Source organism: Puntigrus tetrazona, chromosome 14, assembly GCF_018831695.1.
Source record: "Puntigrus tetrazona isolate hp1 chromosome 14, ASM1883169v1, whole genome shotgun sequence".
Taxonomy (NCBI): Eukaryota; Metazoa; Chordata; class Actinopteri; order Cypriniformes; family Cyprinidae; genus Puntigrus; species Puntigrus tetrazona.
This window is the reverse complement of record NC_056712.1, coordinates 9,533,582-9,555,061: the sequence shown is the minus strand read 5'-3', so window position 1 is coordinate 9,555,061 and position 21,480 is coordinate 9,533,582. Positions and strand designations below refer to the sequence as shown.

General features: G+C 39.6%; 1 protein-coding gene across 3 annotated transcripts in view; it reads left to right on the top strand.

Annotated features, from left to right (window-relative positions):
- The window catches only part of LOC122358085 (gamma-aminobutyric acid receptor subunit alpha-2-like), a 58,811-nt gene that overhangs the window by 19,691 nt on the left and 17,640 nt on the right, over positions 1-21,480 (top strand). For all 3 annotated transcript variants that reach the window (XM_043257858.1, XM_043257861.1, XM_043257860.1), the window contains exons 5-7: positions 15,309-15,529; positions 17,896-17,978; positions 18,067-18,210. In XM_043257858.1, coding sequence (XP_043113793.1) covers positions 15,309-15,529; positions 17,896-17,978; positions 18,067-18,210 — 448 coding nt within the window. The remainder of the gene's footprint in view (positions 1-15,308; positions 15,530-17,895; positions 17,979-18,066; positions 18,211-21,480) is intronic.

Below are 21,480 nucleotides of genomic sequence, written 5' to 3'. Positions count from 1 at the left end.
GCGGGCAAAGTGGCACTCACCGGGTTCAAATAACACCGCCTGCCGCCAAACCTTCACCCCGTGGTCAGACCTCTCGCCTTCGGGCCGGAGTGCCCCTGGAGCAGGTCTCCAGGTATGCTGTGGTTTCACGGATGCCTCCACCACTGGCTGAGACATTAACGGGCATGCAGTGTCAGGGTTTGGACACCTCAACTGCAATGGCACATCAACTGCCTAAAGTTGCTGGCAGTACATCTCGTCCTAGGCAGTCTCAAGAACTGCCTTTGAGGCCAGCATGTACTAGTCCGCACAGACAACATACTGACCGATGGCGTACATCAACCAACAAGGTGGTCTACGCTCCCGTAATATGTCGCAATCCTAGCCCACCACCTCCTCCTCCTATGGAGTCGGAAGTTCTGAGGTCGCTTCTCGCCATTCACATTCCAGGAGTGTGCAACCAGGCAGCCATACAGCTGTCGTGAGCTGCACCACCCGGAGAATGGAGACTCCAACCCGTGCAGATTTTGATTTGGGAACATTTCCGAGCCACCAGGTAAACCTGTTTGCCTCTCCAGAAATTCCCATTGCCCACTGGCACACAGCTGGCCGCGGGGCCTTTGCAAGTATGTATTTAGTGAGCCTTCTTGCACAGACACTGTGCAAGGTCAGGAGGACAAGGAGCAGGTCTTTGCTAGTAGCACCCTACTGGTGAAGACTTGTTCCCAGAACTTGTGCTCCTCGCGACAGCCCTATGGCCGATCCTCTGAGGAAGGATCTTTCTGACTCAGAGACGGGCACCCTTGGCACCAGCGCCCAGACCTCTGGAAACTCCATGTCTGGTCCCTGGATGGGATCTGAGAGGCTCTGGTGAATCCTACCTCAAGGGGGTAGTTGACACCATTTCTTCAAGCTAGAGTGCCGTCCACCAGACAGGCCTATGCCTTGAAGTAGAGCCTGTTCATCGAGTGGTGTTCTTCTCAGGGTGAAGACCCCGGAATTGCCCTATCAGTCGTGCTTATCTTCTTGCAGCAAGGGTTGGAGCGAAGGCTGTCTCCCTCCACCCTTAAAGTCTAGGTGGCTGCAATCACTGCAAAATGACCCCATAGATGGGAGGTCTGTGGGTAAGCATGGCCGGATTATCAGGTTCCTGAGGGAAGCCAGGAGGTTGAATCCTCCACGGCTCCCAACAGTACCCTCTTGGGACCTGTCTGTAGTGCTGACAGCACTGCAGTAGGCTCCGTTGGACCCTTGCCAGCAGTTGTGCTAAAGTTCTTTTATCTATGAAGACGTGTGCTCCTGCTGTGTTGGCCTCCATCAAGAGTAGTAGTAGTTCTGTGCAGGCTTTTTCGGTCGTCTGTCTGCTTACAGTTTGGGCTCTGATTCCCAGGTAACACTGAGGCCACGGCCCGGCCACGTGCCCAAGGTTCCCACTACCCCCTTCAGAGACCAGGTGGTGAACCTTCAGCGCTGCCCTGGAGGAGGCAGACCCAGCCCTGACGTCTTTGTCCCGTCCGAGCACTAAGATGCTATCTGACCGGACACAAAGCTTCAGGACCTCAGTCCAGCTCGCTTGTCACAGAGGCCGGCAGAAGGGGAGCGCCGCCTCCAAGCAGAGGATGGCTCACTGGATAGTGGACGCCATTACCCTAGCCTACCAAGCACAGGGTATGCCTGCCCCCCTAAGATTGCGGGCACACTCAGCAAGTGTTGCATTCTGGGCGGTATTCTGTGGCACCTCGCTGACAGATTTGTAGAGCTGCGGGCTGGGCGAAAGAACACGATTGCTAGATTCTATAGCCTCACGCAGTGGAACCGGTATCCTCCTGTGTTCTCACCTCAAACGGGTAGAAGCACTGAGAGGCCCGGTTTCGGTCGGCTTGTTAACCGCTCCAGAGCGTCCATACAGTAGACCCTGTCGAGCTCCTCCATTCCCCTCGGCAGCCAGATGTTGCGGAGCGCCCGGCGCCAGGCCTCTCGATGAATCCGTGAGAACCGGTGAGGGCTGGGAGCCATGTAAAGTACCCCAAGAGGACTTTATGTGTATATTTCCATGGCATAGCCTTCCCGTGTTTTTCGGCAGACCTTCTGCCCGTCTAAGAGGGTTCAATCACCTCCAATTTTCCATATGCAAACTGAAATACTGTCCATATGCGTATTGGTTCCGAGACCTCCTACGGGAAGGCTGGACTTAGACGCCCCTGTTCACTAGAACGTGGGATTTTGTTCCAGTCTTACGAATGGGTAGTGTTACAAAGTAGCTGGCTTCTTGTGGTTGAGCCCGCCTACGCCGATAGACTGAGGGGGCTTGTGGGCTCCACAGGACACTGGAAGAGGCAGCGTCCATGGCGTTTTGGTAGGATCCCAATTGGTCGGTCATCCGGACGTGACTCGGAGTGAACGACTGAAAGGGAACGTCTCGGTTACGATGTAACCCCTCGTTCCCAGGAAGAAGACCGCGGAGACACGCCCCGCCGCCACGATTGTTGTACCTCTGCTGAAGGGGCCGGGTCACTAGCTCGCTCCTCAGCGAGTAAACCTGAATATGCGCTGCACCCGCTGCTTATTTATACACGCGCTGTGATCAGCGGCAGCTGGATGCGATAGCGCATGCCAATCTTCAATTGGCTCGTTTAGATACAAAGTAGATTGGTCTCTCGGCGAGATCCCAATGTGGTCATCCGACGTGACGTCTCCGTTCCTTCTTCAGGGGAACGAAAATTAAAACCATTAACCAAATATTTTCATCGCTTAAAATGTAACTAAAATAAAATAATAAAATATATATTTCAGTTACTAAGGCAGCATTTCTTATTCCAACATGATATACTTAAAAAACTAAAGTTGAAATAAAAATTAACGGACAAACAATAATAAAAATGTCAACTTAAATAAATACTTTAATTTAAATTCAAATGAAAACAGAAATATACATTAAAACTAACATTAAAACTGTGTGTATATACAGTATGTATATATATATATATATATATATATATATATATATATATATATATATATATATATATATATATAACCTGAATTCTGCAATGTTGTGAAATTGTAATAAAATAAAACTAAAAATAAAATAATTTCAAATCACATGAGCCAATATTTTATTCACTATAGAGCACAGATAGCATAAGAAATATTTAGACTGAAGAATTTAGCAATTTTATGCACAAAACTGGTTTCAAATTTGATGCCTACTCAGGTCTCAAAACAGTTGGGACAGAGGCACGTTAACATGGTGTAGTATCTCTTCTTCTTTTCAAAAGAGTTTAAAGATGTCTGGGCATCGAGTTTCTGGAGTTTTGCTTGGAATTTGCTCCCATTCTTTCCTGATATAGGTGATGTTCCTGATATTTCCAGCTGCTGAAGAGTATGTGGATGTCTTTGGCTTATGTTCTATAAAAATGTTCTCTATAGGTGAAAGATCTGGATTGCAAGCAGACCAATTCAGCACCCACACGCTTCTGCTGTAGGGCCTTTCACATGCAATAACTATTTCGTAGTACCTGAACTAATTGTGGAACTACACACTTCTTGGCGTGTTCACACTGCAGAAACATGATGATTTTAGTTCCAGGAACTTAGTTTGGAGGAACTAAATTAGCTCCTACTTCAGAGTAGGATCTAAAAAAAGTACTATTAGTGATGTATGTGTATACTGATTGGCTAAACGAGCATGAGCTTGCACAAATTTATCCCAGTACTGTAGTACTATACTTTTAGTTCTGGAACTAAAGTGGAGCTAAAGGCTCTTATGAAGTCATGCTGTTATGGCTCCAGTATGTATTTTTGCATTGTCCTGCTGAAATATACAAGACCTTCCCTGACGTCATCTGGAGGGGAGCATATGTTACTTTTTATATCTTTCAGCATTCATATTGCCTTTCAAAACAGGCAAGCTGCCCATACCACATGCACTTATGCACCCCCATACCATCAGAGAGCTGGCTTTTGAACTGAACGCTGATAACACACTGGAAGGTCTCCCTCCTCTTTGGCCCAGAGGACATGGCATTCGTAATTTCCAACAAGAATATCCAATTTGGACTCGTCTGACCATAAAAAACTTTTCCACTTTACAAAAGTCCATTTTTAATGAACCTTGTCCCACAGGACACAACAGCTCTTCTGGACCGTGTTCACATATGACTTCCTTTTTGCATGATAGAGTTTTAGTTCGCATCTGCAGATGGCATGGAGGACAGTGGTTTCTGGAAGTATTCCTGGGCCCATTTAGCAATGTCAGTGACGTAATCATGCAGATAAGCAATGTATTGTTGGCTCATAATGCAACTCAAATGTTAGACCATGGCCGGGTCATGGGTTTGATTTCCAGGGAATGTGCCTTATGTGCAAATGTAAGTTGCTTTGCAGGAAAGCATCAAATGCATAAATGTAAATGTGAATAACACAACAGCTGATCGGTCTCTATCTAACCGCTGCCTACAGAGAGCCATCTGTACAGGTGTCGCTTTTTGAAAAGCACCACTGCTAATGTATTAATGTCCACACACATCAAGTTGTGACAGCGAGCTCTGTTCGGATCTTTTGTTCGGTCAGCGCTAAATAACCAGCGGTCCACGGCGACCCGGATGAGTTTCATATCCGATGGAACGAGGCAGGAAATGAAAGGCTTTGCCACCTGACTGCGTCCGTGACACAGTGAATTAGTGCCAGTGACTCCGATGACTCACGCCATCGCTCTGACACTTCTCAATGGATTCAAAGCTTCTTAATGGAGTTTTTGTTCTGGGGAGATAACGTATGACTCATGTAAGCCGCAATGAATATATGTGCTAACAATGCTTTCTGATTGTACGCACACAAGATGTACGTTACGAACATACTTAACAGCCCACCCTGGAGCTTCAAATGAACTTTAATCGAAAGCCATTAAATTAAATGAAACTTGGATTCAGCTGCAAACAAACTAACAAAGCAAATTAACAATGAGCACATGCAGCTGCACTAGTCTTGTTTGGCTTTGCGGTGTTAGCTCGTTCATGCTTTTCATTACGGAGTTGGATAAATGTAGACCGTTTTTGCAAAACACCGCAGTAGTTCCTACAGTCGGCGATGTAAGTATAGTTAAACAATATTAAAAATGCTTCAATTAAAGATAATGAATTCATCTCATTGTACTAAATGTTTTTTCAATGTTTAAGAGTAAAAAATGCAAAAGTAATTATGCAGCGCTTTTGCTCCACAGAATTTTAAAAAGGTTAAGGTAATTGCAATTTTTTATTCAGACAATTCAGACATTATTTCATCATTCTAATGGGGAAAAAGTCTGAATAGTGAGATATAAATACACAATTTTGACTTTAAACTTCACGAATGTAATGTTTTTAAAAAGTGCAAATTGTGAGATGTAAACTCATAATTACAAGATAAATTCAGAAAGATAACAAGTCCAGATTACATTTTTTATATTTTTATCTATGGTGGAAACAAGTTTCCATAAATATTTACAAACCTTTGTCAGGAGAATAAAAATGTGCATTTTGTTGTCATGTGAAACAGGAAATGACAAAACCTCTGAAAATCCCATAAGTGTTTTTTTTGCTTTTTTATGAATAGTTTCATTATTATGGCAATGTCATAAAATGTAACGATTATTAAAATAAGTAAAGTTCAGTACAAAATATTTTATTACTTGATGATACAGCTGGCATTTGAGTACTGAACCCAAATGAATACAGAGACATTTCTGGAGATTTTAAGATGCTTTCCACCTTTTATTTGTTTAGCATATTGCTTTGAAGACAGCAGTAGTTATCTGGTAGCTGTCTAGTTGACTATGCTATGCTACATGTGTGTGTGTGTGTGTGTGTGTGTGTCTGCGTCCGTGTGTCCACTCATCAGCGTCTCAGTATGAGCGTCTCAGCCCTGATCTCCTGTGTCTTTGAGATTAGACCCAGATGCTACACCTTCTGCTCCTCAGAACCAAGAAAACAAGCCCTTCTTTCTCCTTCCATCTCTTCATCGCTGGCTTGCCTTCTTTCTTTGCTTCTGCTCATCTACACCCTTCACTCATTTCTCTCTCCCTTCATTCTCGAATCCTTGTAACACCGGCTGTTCTTGTGTCATTTTTTTTTTCCAGCAGTCCATATTGAAACATACAATGCATGGCATTCTCCATTGTACAGCGACGTCTGTGCCGTGCCTTCACACGTTAGCATGCTGACCCTTTCCAGCAGGAGGGAGAGCAGTTCACAGAGGCACGTCTAAGTCTTTGATATATTTTTTTCATTTTCAAAGACAAATTGTTCCATTTCTTTGCCTCTCCACATTCCCCGGAGCTTATCATCCTCCTCTGCCGCACCATCCCTCTCTCTTTTTTCTTTTCAAGTGCTCTGACAGTTGACGGTCAATTTTTTTTTTTTCTCCACTCCTTCTGAAATAGATTCCCTCTCAACGTAGTAGCATAGTCCTTCCTCATTCTGCACGTAAATCTTTGCACTATCAATTATTTAAAAGAACTCATTCTGCCTCACTGAATCATAGCTCTTCTCCATATAATGCTTTCATTAGGAATTCAACATGCAAATACACATTTCAGTGTCAACCTCAGCTCTGCTTCGAAACCTGGTGACCCAGAGAGCCTTTTAATGCAAAGGGTGCTCCAGATTACAATACTGTTGAAAAGTTAGGGGTTGGAGAGTTTATATACAAGTGAGTAATTAAGCGGTAGCTAGGTAGTCACTGCATAAAGAAAAAATTTAATAAGCAATTTTATAGAATGAAAGCTAACTTTCAGAGGTTTTGGTTTATTTTTATTTTTTTAAATGAATGCTTTCAATCAGCAAAGACACATTAAATTTAACAGCAGTGGCATTTAAGACATTTATAATATATATATTTCAAAAAAGTGGCGTCCTTTTGAAAACTCTAGCTACAAAAGCAGCTCAACTGTTTTCAACATTGATAATAATAAGCGTTTTCAGCAAATCAGCATATTAGAAGGATTTCTGAAAGATAATGTGACGCTGGTGCAAGAGAGATGCTGAAAACTCAGCTTTGCATCACATTTTAAATGACATTTTAACAGAAATAAATCACAGAAATAAATGACGTTTTAAAGTATATTTAAATAGAAAACAGCTTTTAAAACTCTAATAATGTTTCACAATTTTACTGTTTTACTGCATTTTTACCAAATGAATGGAGCCTTGATAAGAGATAAGAGATGAAAAAAATCTTATTAAAAACTGTATTTTATTTATTGCTAAATGAATTGATAAGATATATTTATCACTGCATTTTATTTGTATTATTTTAATAAATTGAAAATTAAATCGAAATTATGAAGTAATTGAGAACAAACACAGACACAAACATACTTTTTTTGAGTACCGTGTTGTTTGCTTCATTTCTCATCATTCTGTGCACAGTCTATATATCTGAGTTTCCATCTCAAGAGCTGTTGTATGCACACCACAAGAAAAGCCTTTTACGATTTCTTGTCCCTGATGAATAATTCATGTCAATAATTTGAAGAAATAGCTACAGCGAGCGTAGCGTGCTCTAAAACATGTCCAGGTTTGATTCCTTAGCTTGTAAATCGCTAGTAAACAAGTGACAATATCTTTTGCTCGTTGTTTTGTGATTTCATTTCAAGTCAGAGGTCACATTGTTATCGGCAACAGCTTTGAGCTGTTAGCAAAAGCCTGTGGATTTAGTTTTCTGCGCTGTGGGTTTACAGTGATGGCCTGTCTCTCTCTCTCTCTCTCTCTCTCTCTGTCTCAATGCCCTGTGGCCATGCTAACCCTCATCATTAGAGCTGACCCTGCTGGGAACCGTGTGACACTCAGGTAAACAGCTGAGTGAAAAGACTCGTGGGTAATGAGCTGTAGAGGTTGGGTAGGTGTGGCCGCTGAGCGTTAGCATGTTTGCCGTCAGGTCGACATCGGTTAGTGAGGGTTTATTAGAATATGTGAAACAGTACCAGGGTAATTCTGTTTAAATTGTAGGTGACACAAATAGCATTCACAGAACGATTCGGAAGAGCAATGTCAAACGAACATCAGAAAATCACCTCTTCTCTGTGGAAAATATTATTGCTTAAGGGTTGCTTTTGGAGACTTAATTGAATAATAAGACAGATTTTCCTTGCTTGTCTGAAGCGTTTCTTCTGAGAAATGGAAATATATTGAAATGGCAAAGTGTAAATGTGCAGTGTAAAAAAATAGATATTAAATATTATTTAATATTCAAATATTATTGGAGTATATTTACAAGAAACTACAAATTCCGTTTTTTCAGTGTACAGTAAAAGTATAGAGCTATAAAACTGATATGTTAGCATTGCTCAAATCGTTTGGTCTTGGCAATGTTTTTTTTTTTTTTTTTGGTAACACTGAATTATAATTTAATTGATTTTTGTATGTGTGTTTTACTGTATGTCTGCAGGTTTTTATATATTTTTTATTTTAGTTATTTTATTGCTAGGTAAAACTCCTATAATCATGTAAGCATATTCTAAGGATGTCCGGTTGCCAGATCTCGAATGAAATGCATCCTTCTCACACAAATTTCAACCCATTTGTCCCCTCAGCTTGGCAACTCTACAACCCAGTGATGCTTGTGGTATCTTACCAGTAGTGATGCGCGGATGGCGGTTATATTTGCGGGTTGGGTAATAAAAAAAATGCATTCTTATTATCTGTAAGTGGTGAAGATGAACCATTAATGATGCAACTAATAATTACATTTTTTGTGTTTTATATATTTTTTGATAAGGCATACAACAGCCTGTGTGTGTGTGTGTGTGTGTGTGTGTGTGTGTGGGCATATGTGTGTGTGTGTGTGTGTGTGTTAGCCTGTTCGGGAAGTTGCAGTAACAAAAAAAGAGTTAGGGGGGGCTTTGCTCCAAAAATATTTTAAAGCAATAAACATGTAAATTGAGATATAGCTTATGATTCAACTGATTAAATATGAGCGCTGCAAGCAAGTCAGGTGCTGCGCTGCTTGGTTTACTGCGGTTATCAGAGCAACGGGCTATATTGCACCGCCTGGTCTTTCAAGACCAGACACATGAACCACAACCTGAAGGGGAACTTTTTTAACAATAAAAAAGTATATACTATCAATCAGACAACAGAAGCTATGTAGTAGATTATTTATGAGCTTTTGTGTATAATATATGATACAGTAGGTTTTATAGGTTTAAGAGATCTCATTTATGGTTTCTCTTCCTATGGGATCCTGCATCTTTGTTTTTCCATCATTCCTCTTCCTCTTTATAATCATTAGTTTCTGTCAGCCTGTGCAGCGACAGATATGACTTGTGGGTAGCACTGGGAATCTTAAACCAACATCATCTTCATGTGAGATGTCCAGTTGTGATGGATGAGGGTGAACCTCTGGTTCTGTATCCTGATAAACCTACTCTGAAGTAAGCCTCCAGTACTGCTTTATCTCGACTAAACAAAGCCACAGTGCACACACACACACACCAGCACAGAAGGTCATCATGTCTATTAATGCTGTGTGCCTCTGAGCCATGGAGCAGACGGTACGGAATAAGAGGCGAGTGAGATGGAAGGACAACAAGAAAAATGGAGAGGGAGGTTAGAGAGGGAGTAGTATTTGTTTGGCCCCTGTACTGCCCTACTGCCCCCAGGAGCTTTTGTAAACAGCTGGGGTGATATGAGGACAGCCGAGATTCAACTGAACTGATATCTGCTGTCATATTGCACTTACACACACACACACACACACACACTCACACACTCTTAAGTCTAGGAATCCAATGTTTTCCTTGACATTAGAGACCTTTCAGTCTTTTCAGTCTTACTTTTTGCAAACCATCTAATCCTAATAGAAAATTTACATTTTAATGGAAAAACACCAACTAATATTTAAGTACCTTTAATAAAAATAATCAATTTGAAAGTAAACAATATGTAATATAAGTCTCTGGTGTCCCCAGAATGTGTCTGTAAAGTTTCAGCTCAAAATCCCCTACAGATCATTTATTAGATAATTTTGAGTATAAAGGGGCTGATTTTCATGCATGTCTTTTTAAATGCAAATGAGCTGCTACTCCCCGCCCCCCGTTCCCGAATAGATATGCGCCATTACATCTCGTTTCTGCTAAAAACATCTGTTTTGATCCTGATTGTCATGTTTAGCTCACTAAAATCATGCATTTTAAACCGTATTAGTTTAAACTTACGTTACGGTTTTCTGATTGCACACATCTGAAGGACATGGACAGAAAGTGGCTGTCAAAGGCTTGCGAGTAATCAAAAGTTCTCATTCACACACAAGTGTACATTAAAAAAAATAAAAACAGTCAGTTAATTATATCTGTGAAGGTAATCATCTGGGCAAAATTGCACGTTTATATTAAATCTGTGTGGCAGCCGGAGTATAAGTTAAGGCCCTGATATGCTTCAAATGAACTTCTTTTTCATTCTTTGTTTGAGGCAAAAAGGCTGAGTGTTTCCGAATTTACTGTTTCCCAATTTTCTGATTTTCTAGATTAATGTAAACATGACGCAAAGCTCACATGTAGCTTATAAGTTTGATTTCCTTTATTCGCTTTGAAAAAACAACGACAATGACAGCAGCAGCATGGTGTAATATTTATTCGCTTGCTACCTTTCCTTTCATTTTTTACGGCTTTGGAAAACTTTTATCTTGTGTTTCTCTACATCGCTTTTTGCATAACTCCGGGTCGTTGTCACAAGCTTCGTTGTAATTTCTTTGTAGGAGTTAATTGCTTTCGCTGAACTTTTAAAGTCTCTCCTCGAGCGATTGCACAGGTGCGGATATATCTGTGGCAGCTCAGCTATATGTATAGTCACTTGGAGATGTCGCTCTCTTTCCTGACCTCAGAAGCGAACCGGGAAGAAAAAATGTGTCAAAGAAGGTGGTGTTTCAGAACAAACCCACCGATGCTAGCTCAAAAGAGGAACTCTCCAAAAATTTTGGCCTTATTTTGTTCGAGTTGTTGTCATTTCAGTTGGTTCTTCAGTTTCGTTTGAAGTATAACCTTCCTTTACAGTAAATAAATCAGTAAATCCACCTCTGTCTTGTATCATCTGAACCTCGTGTCAGTACATTAAAATAGAAAGAGGGGGCAAGCTACATCCTTCAGGAAAAACTTTTTAGCAAAACCTGTTTTGAACTGGCCCTCGTTTACAAAGCAGCCCAGTGTAAAATGAAAAGAGCAAGCAAAACTGATTTAGGTAGACTGGAAGTGCATAGTCTGTGTAATCCTCTGTGTCTTCAGAGGCTCAGATGATAGGAGTAAATGACGACTGCTATATCTATTGTTACTTTCAACAATAAAACACCTCAGTAGCTTAGAAGACATTCTCAGAACAGTGTCAGACTGTTTAAGCTCACTCAGGCGTATTTTGAAGTCTCATTGCGTTCAGGCATGTCTACTTAATTAAGTCATTTCATTTGTCCTATATAAGTTCCTGTTTGTTCTATGTTAAATTGTCCGGTCTTGTCGTTGTATGTGTGTGATTCCTGTTTATCTGCCTTCCAGTCTTCCATTAAAGACTGTTCAAAGTAAGATTCCTCGTCGAGTGTTTCTTCCCGCTCCCACACGCCTGACAGTTCTTATCCTGTCCATCCCGTGATGGGGAATCCCAGACAGAATATATACTGCAGACATTGTCACAATTTATCAACATTAGTTGATAAGCATCTATCATAATAGGGTAGTTGTGTATACACTGCCAAGACACATTTCAGTTCAAACATGTAACAGTGAATTTTGCATCCAATGACCCCTTTAAACAACAGCATATGCTAGATCAAGTTGCTTGTGGCAATGCAGTAAAGTAATATTTTATATGAACTGTGTTTGGTGTCTTAATTGAAATGAGAAAAACTGTGGACTGTCTGCTAAATTACACTTTATGCAATGACTGTTCATCTTTAATGAACAGTCATTGCAGTGTTCTGATGATGTCTGAGCAGTAATAAAACTTTGGGCTTCTGTCGCAGTGCTTTTATCTGCAGTCCAGTCCAATATAGAAGTGTTTTACGTCAGGCTGCTTTTATTCTTAAATTCCTTTCATTTTAGTCTATACGCGCTTTTATTCTAGCCCTGCTTTCAGCATAGAAAGGTTTTGAGTCATGAAGTGTTTTTGTTTTGTTTTGTTTGTCTTTTTGCAACATAGCAATCAATTGATCAAAAGTAAAAGTAAAGACATTTACAACTCGAATTCCAGAAATGTTGGGTTACATAGTTTTTTTTGGAACTTGGAAAAGCTAAACAAATTTTAAAATCACACAAGTCAAGATTTAATTCATAATAGAACATAGATAATGTATCAAATGTTTAAACTGACAAACTGATAAACATTTTATGCACAAAATGAGTTAGTTTTAAATTTGATGCCTGCTACAGGTCTCAAAATAGACAGTGACATGTTAACATGGTGTAGCATCTCTTCTTCTTTTCAAAAGATTTTGTTTTGAAGATGTCTGGGCATCGAGTTTCTGGAGCTTGTTGTTGAAATTTGGTCCCATTCTTGTCTGATATAGGATTTCAGCTTCTGGTTGTCTTTGACGTATTTTCCATTTAATGATGCACCAAATGTTCTTTGTAGGTGAAAGCAGGTCAATTTAGCACCAGATTCTTCTAGTATGAAGCCATACCTTTCAGCATTCATAGAGCCTTCCAAAACATGCAAGCTACCCATACCATATGTATCATCAGAGATGCTGGCTTTTTAACTGAATGCTGATAACACACTAGAAGATCTGCCTCCTCTTTGACCTGGAGGACACGGCGTCCACTATTTTCAACAAGAACGTCGAATGAGCCTTGTTCCGCAGGACACGACAGATCTTCTGGACCAGGTTCACATATGGCTTCCTTTTATGCTTGATAGAGATTTAGTTTGCATCTGCAGATGGCACGGAGGATTGTGTTTTACCGACAGAGGTTTCTGGAAGTATTCCTGGGCCCATTTAGTAATGTCAATAGCAGACTCCTGCAGATGAGTGAAGCATTGTCGCCTGAGGGCCCGAAAACCACAAGCATCCAACAGGTCTCCACCCTTATCCCTTACACACAGATATTTCTCCAGTGTCTCTGAAACTTTTGAAGATGTTATGCATTGTAGATGATGAGATTTGCAAAGCCTTTGTAATTTGACATCAAGGAACATTGTTTTAAAGTGTTACCCAATCTTTTTAGGCACTCTCTCACGGATTGAGTCTCTGCCCATCTTTACTTCTGAGAGACTTTGCCTCTCTAATACATCCCTTTTATAGCTAATCATGTTACAGATCTAACTTAATTACTAGATGTTCTCCTAGCTGATTCTTTTCAAAATCTGTTGCTTTTTTAGCCCTTTGTTGCGATAAAAGAGTGTAAAATTTATCTGTTTAAACATTTAACACTATGTTCTATTGTGAAATAAATATTGGTTCATGTGATTTCAAACAAAAAATGTATATATATATATTTTTTTTCACATTTAAAAAACATCCCAACATTTCCGCAATTCTGGTTGTATTGTCAAAAAATATTTTTATTTGACATAAATCCTGTTAATTTTGTAATCCTATTTTATTTGTTTATTTATTTAAATCAGCTTTTTGAGCAAATGAGGATATTGATAATGATTTTTAAAAAATCGTCTGACATTGAAGACTGGTAATGGTGCTGAAAATTTTTACAGGAGTAAATGTAATTTTTAAAATATTTTTAACTAAACAGTTTGCGCACACACACGCACACATAAATGATGTGTCTACAAGTAATCCAATGTAAATGCATACTCAGCACCTGTGAAGCAATCTCATAAACACTCCTGACCTCACCACCTACTTATCTTTATTTCCCTTACTCCCTTATATGTGTGTGTGTATGTGTGTGTGTGTGTGTGTGTCTGTGTCTGTGTGCATGTGTGTGGTGGGTGTATGTTTAATAATGTGAGTGCAGGGATGGCATGGTGGTGGGGTTTCATGGTTCATCTCTACTTGTTAATGGATGTTCATATAAACCCTCCTCAGCCGGGACAATACAAGCCCCTCGACAGAAATTAGATGGTCATAACCATTGCAGAATGCTGACTGGACGAATCGACCAGATCTGAGAGACGTGCCAGAGAATGATCTGTACATCCATCAAAAAAAAGCACCTGCAGCGGCGGAAGGACTCTGGCTACAGTCCCTGCAGTGCTCAGACACCGTCTGAACGGTCATAAAACTTCTGTCGCAGTGCTTCTCTGTAACTGCTTGCAGTGTGACACAGACTATAGCTGCTTTAAACCAGAACTCTTAGTCTGGAACTTTCAATGCAGAACTGATTTAATTTAGCCTAGCTTTGGTTTAAAATCAGGAACTGATTCCAGTCAGTTTTATTCTTTACAATGCATTGCACTTATTTTACTAACCCTAAACCAACCCTAACAGTCTACTCTGCTCAGAGTTAGTTGCTACTTAATGAGAAATAGCTGACATTTCATTGACATGTAGTCACAAAGCTACTTATAGTTACAATGTCTAAAGTGGACTAAATATAGTGTAACCAAATATTGCAAGTGTAACCAACCTCTGTAAATGTACTAAACATGCTCCAAATCTGATTCAAACCGCCGTTTCTGGCATGAAAAACACAAGTATCCATACAACATACTAACATCACATAGAAACAACTGAGTACAAAGCACACCGTTGGTGAATATGTCTGTCTTGGCTGGGATTGTGTTCCAGCAGCTTCACATTTACTGCTTGTTTCTGGAAACCTGTTGATTGTTAGAGAGAACTCTGTTACCTTTTCACCTCCCAATCTAAAGCCGAAACCCTCTCATAATATTTCTGTAAAGCATTTTTAAAGTTTTCTCTGTTCTACCAGCCATGATGAGCTTCATAATGGCATCTCTGGGCAGCCCAATCTCTCTTATGGAGCCGAGAGTGGGATCTGATCACCCTCAGCAGCACTAGTTAAAGGTTTGAGCGATTGACTCTCCCCTACAGTCTCAAATGCAGTAAACTCCATTTGCAAATCGGTTGGCAAACTGTGTTTATCCACCAGAGCAAAAATAAGTGGATAGAAAATGTTACACCACAGATCATTTGAGGGTAAGAAAATGTCTAAATTTGTATTGCATTCACAGGCTTTGCTTGAAGAGGAACATAAACCCAGGTTGTCCAGTTAATTGGATTGTGAACTCAACAGCAAATTTGCCACCAATCAGTCACTGTAAGAGGGTATTGTGTGCTCAATTATCACAAACAAAAGACTATTCGATCCCTTTGCGACATTCCCAAAGCATCGAGCCCAAAGCATTCAAAAGAATGGTTCTGTAATGTCCTGCTGTTTTATCTTTTTGCAGGAATACACCATTGATGTCTTCTTCAGGCAGAGCTGGAAGGATGAACGGCTGAAGTTTGAGGGACCGATGAACATTCTGCGTTTGAACAATCTGATGGCCAGTAAGATCTGGACTCCAGACACATTCTTTCACAACGGGAAGAAATCTGTCGCGCACAACATGACCATGCCCAACAAACTGCTGCGGATCCAAGATGATGGCACCCTGCTGTACACCATGAGGTACGCAAGGTGTTACTTTCACTAAGTGCTTTCAAAGTATCAAAAGCTGTGCATTTAAAGTTTCAAGTTGAAATCTTGTTCTCATCTGACATTCTCAAACACTGAATATTGACCCCTACTGTGAAAATATGATGTATGATCATATTGTCAAATACATAGTTCTGTTCACTTTTTTGCAACACCGTTTTTATGTAGCTTACTGTACGTTTCAAGGAGAAATATCCACTGAGTGGCACTAAAACATAGGTTCAATATGGGTTCAATATAGGTTCAAACCCTAGCACAATTTTATTACATTGACCCTAAAAGATAATGCTTTGTCATGTAGGAAATATGCCCTACACCAACTTTAAATCCAACTTTAAACCTACCCGATGCAACAAATGCAAAACTGATGAAGCATTTGTTGATGCAACCGTGCCATTTCAACTTCCTTTTTGCAAATATCTGTTTTGTTGAACCGTAGTTACACAGAATTTTAAACCGGAGCTCCTCTCAAGTACATCTCTGTTCTCTGTGAGCTACCGAACAAACAAACAACCAGTCTATGAAAAAACATAGATATGAAGCTGGATATGTGTGATCCTAACGTTCAAAAGCATTAGTTTTTTAAATATCCCAGCATATTAATATTGTTTTGAAGTTATTTCATGATATTTTTCAAGTAATTGTGCAAAAATTGTGCTTTATTAATTGAACTCTGTAAATTCATGCGAAAAGTGTTTATTGCCTCTAGTGTTCATTTCTTTTTGGAAACTGCAGTGATATGTACTTATCGGTATGTGTTTCGCTAAAAAAGTGCACCAAGGTACATTCATGCCATGTGACCAGGTAGATATTACTGAATATTAACAGTCTTAAACCCAAAATATCACCATAAAATTACATCGGATTGTAAGACCAGCTTTAAGTATTTATGATTTATGATCATATTGTCTGTTAAAAGATCTGGCCTATTATCTCGAACTACAATCCAAGTTTTCTTTTTTCTTTTTTTGGAACATACCCAAACCGAGGAATCTTGCCCTCCAATGATTTTTTTTTCAGTGAATAATGGCTTTAATTTTTTGTCTGTTCCTCACATAATGTTATCAGAATTTATATTTTTGGTGAACAATCCATTTAGCTCATATTGTGGGAGGCAAATGGAGTCATTCTTCATGTAAATCCCTGAATCACCTTGTATTCCCGAGAATTAGAATAATTCATTCCTCACCAGCTCCCACAGTGTGACAGGCGGCCGTATTGATTTAGCCACTAATTAAGATGTTTCATCTGTTTTCAGAAATGTGACACTCAGTTTTGTAAGAGGCGATTTCTTTGAAACCAGTGACTGTCTCTTATTAAAGTGCAGTTCTCATTATAATCGACATATATTCAAGAGTCTGCGAACGTCATCATCAATCTCCTTAATTACCTGCAGATGAAACAGGAAGAGCAGAATTTGTGATATATTGTCGTGTGTCGTGTACACAAGCCCCCAACAACACTGCCTTTCATAATGACTCGATCTCGCCTCTGTTCATCCTGACGCCGCTCCAGAACACATCATGACACTCTCCAACACGTACACTCTCAATTTTGTTTGCTTTTTTCTCTCTTCTAAATCGCTCTCTCGCTCGCAGCTCTTCCTGTGAGCACAAATGCTCCTCGCCGCTGCCAAATCAATGAGAGCCTGACTCAGCCGTGAAACGCAGGAAGAAAAAAGGAGACAAACTGAGAGAGAGACTGAGAAAGAGAAAGCAGCAGACAGAGCGAAATAGAGGAGAAATTGATGTGAAAATGAACCTGCATTTATAGGACAGAGTAGAGATGTTTCTCATTCAGTGAAAAAATGAGGAGTGAGTAAGACAGTGTGGAGAACTTTAATATTTTTATTTTTATTTTTACATAAGATTTTGGTAGATTTTAGATAGATTTGATGAAAGATACAGTACATACTGTAACTGTGGACTGCAGTAAACCATATTAACCAGTAATGGAGCAATGACAATGAAGTAGTGATGCTGAATGAAACGGTTATTTCAAAATAATAGTAAAAATAGTTGTGTATAGATATTTTTTTAAATATATATATTCAGCATCAGTACTCCGGTCTTCATTGTCATTGCTCCAGTACTGGTTAATATGGTTTACTGCAGTCCACAGTTATGTTCAAGGTTTCTTTGATAAATGGAAAGTTCACATGCACAGGAGTCTACTTTAACTGTTTAAATGTCTTTACTGTCCCTTTTGATCAATTTAATGTGTCCTTGGTTAATAATTAATTTCTATATTTCTTGGCTATATAGAATCACCCACCCATGCTAGTAATTGTAATGGCATAAAATGTCTGCTTTTGCTGTGTTTGTGAATGTAAATCACAGGTTGACGGTGCATGCAGAGTGTCCGATGCATCTTGAAGATTTCCCTATGGACTTCCACTCCTGTCCTCTCAAGTTCGGCAGCTGTGAGTAACAGCATGGAGTGTTTCGCTTGTTTGATGGAAACTTTCAAACAAGCATATGCAAAGTTCTAATTGTGGCCCCTTCCTTCAGATGCTTACACAACAACAGAAGTGACGTACACCTGGACAAAGAACGCATCCAATTCTGTGGTGGTAGAAGAGGAAAGCTCTAGATTAAACCAGTATGATCTGCTGGGACAAACAGTGGGGAACGAAACCATCAAATCAAGCACTGGTGAGTCGAGACACTTACATATTGATGGATATGGCTTGATTATATAGAAAAGCAAGTGAAAGATTCTTCAAGGGTGCTTCCAAAGTCAATCGCGTGTCAGTAAGTAAATGATGACAGAAGTTCCTTTTTTGGTTAAGTTTGTCCTCAAACAGAAGCTCTAAAAGTCGCACATTGGATAAACATGCAAGGATGATTTTGAAGGATTGTCTGATGTCACAACAGATTTGTCCTTCTTTCTATCATAGTTTATGAAGCACGCATTCGTTCTGTTCTGCTAAATCTGCTGTGCGCTTTAACACGATCTCTGGGCAAGACTCAACAAACCCTGCCTGTCACTTCCTGTGGTTCGCTCTCGCTGTCTTCTCTCTCGCTCTCTCTCTCTCTCTCTCTCATGCACATCTTTGGTTTGCAGTGACATTTCTTGCGTGTTGGCATTTGGTAGCTCAGTAAAGCGAACATATCCTCGATGTGGGGTGAAATCGAGGCCGGTTCGGTTGAGCAAAGGGACCGTACAACAACAACACCCAAAAGACGCACCTCGTGTCATGTTTAAAACATTAACTTCATAACAAATGGATAGCATACTGACAGCTGGATTGTATTCTTGCTAAACAGTTATGACAAACACATATGGGGTTATTAAAATATGGATAACTAGAGAACAGAGGTTAATTTTTATTTTTTAAAGTTTAAATTTTTTATTGCTTTTGGAATAAGTCCTTTATGCTCACAGAGGCAGCATTTCGTTAATGCACAGTAAAACTATTTAAAATAACTGTTTTCTATAATCTATTTCTAAATGTAATTTATTCCAGTGATGGCAAGGACTGAATTGTTTCCTTCAGAAATCATTCTAATGTGCTGATTTGTTGCTAAAAACAACTTCTTATACATAGTTATCAATGTTGAACTTTGAAAGCAGTTATGCTGCTATATATTTTTGTGGAAACTGTGATACATTTTTCAGGATTATAGATAGATAGATAGACCAGATAGACAGATCTAATATAAACATGCGATTTCTTTCCCAGCTGTTTACCTTCACTGACGCAAACAACTGTTTGTAACTCATGCGCATTTTTAACATAAAACTTTTTGTAGCTATTTAACTGAAATAGAATGCCATGTGACGGCCTCTTCCCACGCGATACACATGCTTCGATTGTGTGCGCTCAGAAAACCGTATATAGTACCAGAAGTTTAAACTAATATAGTTTAAAATGCTTGATTTCAGTGCAATAGAAATTATCATTAAAACCAAACATGTTTTTTAGCAGAGCATCTGAGGAACAAGCTGTGAAGTCACAGCCGTATTCTGGAAAAGGGGGCGGGGGGAGCAGCAGCTCATTTGCATTTAAAGAGACATGGACAGAAAACAGCCTGTTTCTTCTTTCACATTTTCAAAATGATATAATAACTGAAACATTAAAGACACATTCTTGAAACTTTTATATTTTGTGAAAAAAAATCCACTTTAAAATATCTTGTCTGACAGTTTTTAGTTTAAGCTCAACTAATGTTCGACTAATGTTGTTGAAGAAGCTGCTTTTGTAATGCATTGTTAGTGAAAGTGGATGCCCATGTAAACCTGAACTGAACCAAATCGGATCATCTTTTGAAGGCATGAAGATAATAAGTCGTAATTCTGTTCATTAAGCTCAAATACTCGATAACTGTTTCCATTTAATTTCCTGAGACAGTACACCCCTGCCGAGCAATGGCTTTGCTTGTTGTGTCCTGCGGGATTGGTGTCTTCTGCTCAGATCTATTTGTTAAGCTCCGTTTACATCACCCATAGCAAGCAGATGTACTCAAACCGGTACCGGTGACACACTCACACAAATGTGTGCATCAAAAACACACATGCATGCGCCTTTGGGGCTTTTATCCCGAGGCTCTTGTAAGTCCCCATCATGTGATGTGAGATTAATCATTCATTACAACCGCGTGAACATGCCGTCTAGTGTGAAGGAAATTGGGTCATCTGCCACACTTGAGTGTGCACTACATTTTGCACACTTGAGTGTTCGTAATAATCTGAAGGATTTTTTTAATACCTTTCTTCCTTGAGGCCGCAGGCTGGGAAACCACTTAGAGTAAAAACCACTCTAGTTTGTGTCTATGTGTGTATGTGTTCGCCTTGATTAATGATGCAACGAAGGGGTGTGTTTACAAAAATCAAGTGCAGTTGAAAGGCGCAGTGTCCGTGGACACTTAAACATGATGTCATGTGTTATTCAGGCTTGTCTTGGCTTTAAGATAACATTGAACACACGTTGGTATATCAATGAGAGAATTTTCTTTCCTGGTCATATTTCACCCCAAAAATTAGGATAGGAAATAATATGAAATAATATTTTGCTTAAAGAACATGAAGCCTATTTTTGGGGCCATTAAGATTTTATCACATTATTGTCATGAGAATCGAGCAGTGTTACGTTAATGAGAATCTAATGAGATGTTCCATTGAGAATAATGAGAATTACCAAAAAAAGGCGGGGGGGGGGACACTGTCAGTAAAATGGCCAGATGCATTACAGTAATGAGAATAATGAGGGGGAAATGTGCTTAATTATCATGAAAATAATGTCACAATGCAGCTGATCTTGAAGGAATAGTTTGTCCAAAATGAAAACACTGACCTCAATTCAAAATTATGTGTTGTTTTAGCCCATACAATGAAGTCAGTACATTTTTGGATAAACTAATGCTTTAATGGTCCCATTAATTATGTTATGTTATGTTATGTTATGTTATGTTATGTTATGTTATGTTATGTAACTTTCCTTTATGCCCTTGAACTTTCCACAGTATTAACTTGCAAGTGTTAAAGTTCTAGTTCACCCAAAAATGATAAACCTGTTATTATTCACTCACCCTAATGTCTATAGAAACCCTAATGGAAAAATGCCATTGAATGTACAAAATGACACAGACATTTGAAACAACATGAGGGTGAGTTTATGACCCTTTTGGTTGTTTTGGTGAACTACTGCTTTAATCACAGATTCAGCCCTCTTTCGGTTTGTTGATCTTTTCTGTCCATCGTGATGTTCACATGCTGAGATCTGTGTGTTTTTGTGAGATCATTACTGGCGAACATTGCTTGATGGCGATGGTTTCATCAAAGTGTCTGGGTTTCCCCTGCGAAAAGATGGAAAACGAGAGACTGAGAGAGAGAAGGGGAAAGATCAAATGATGTTAGATACTGTCAGTGACATTGTGCTTAGAAGATGAGACATCTGGATCCCAGGCAGCATCACTATGATG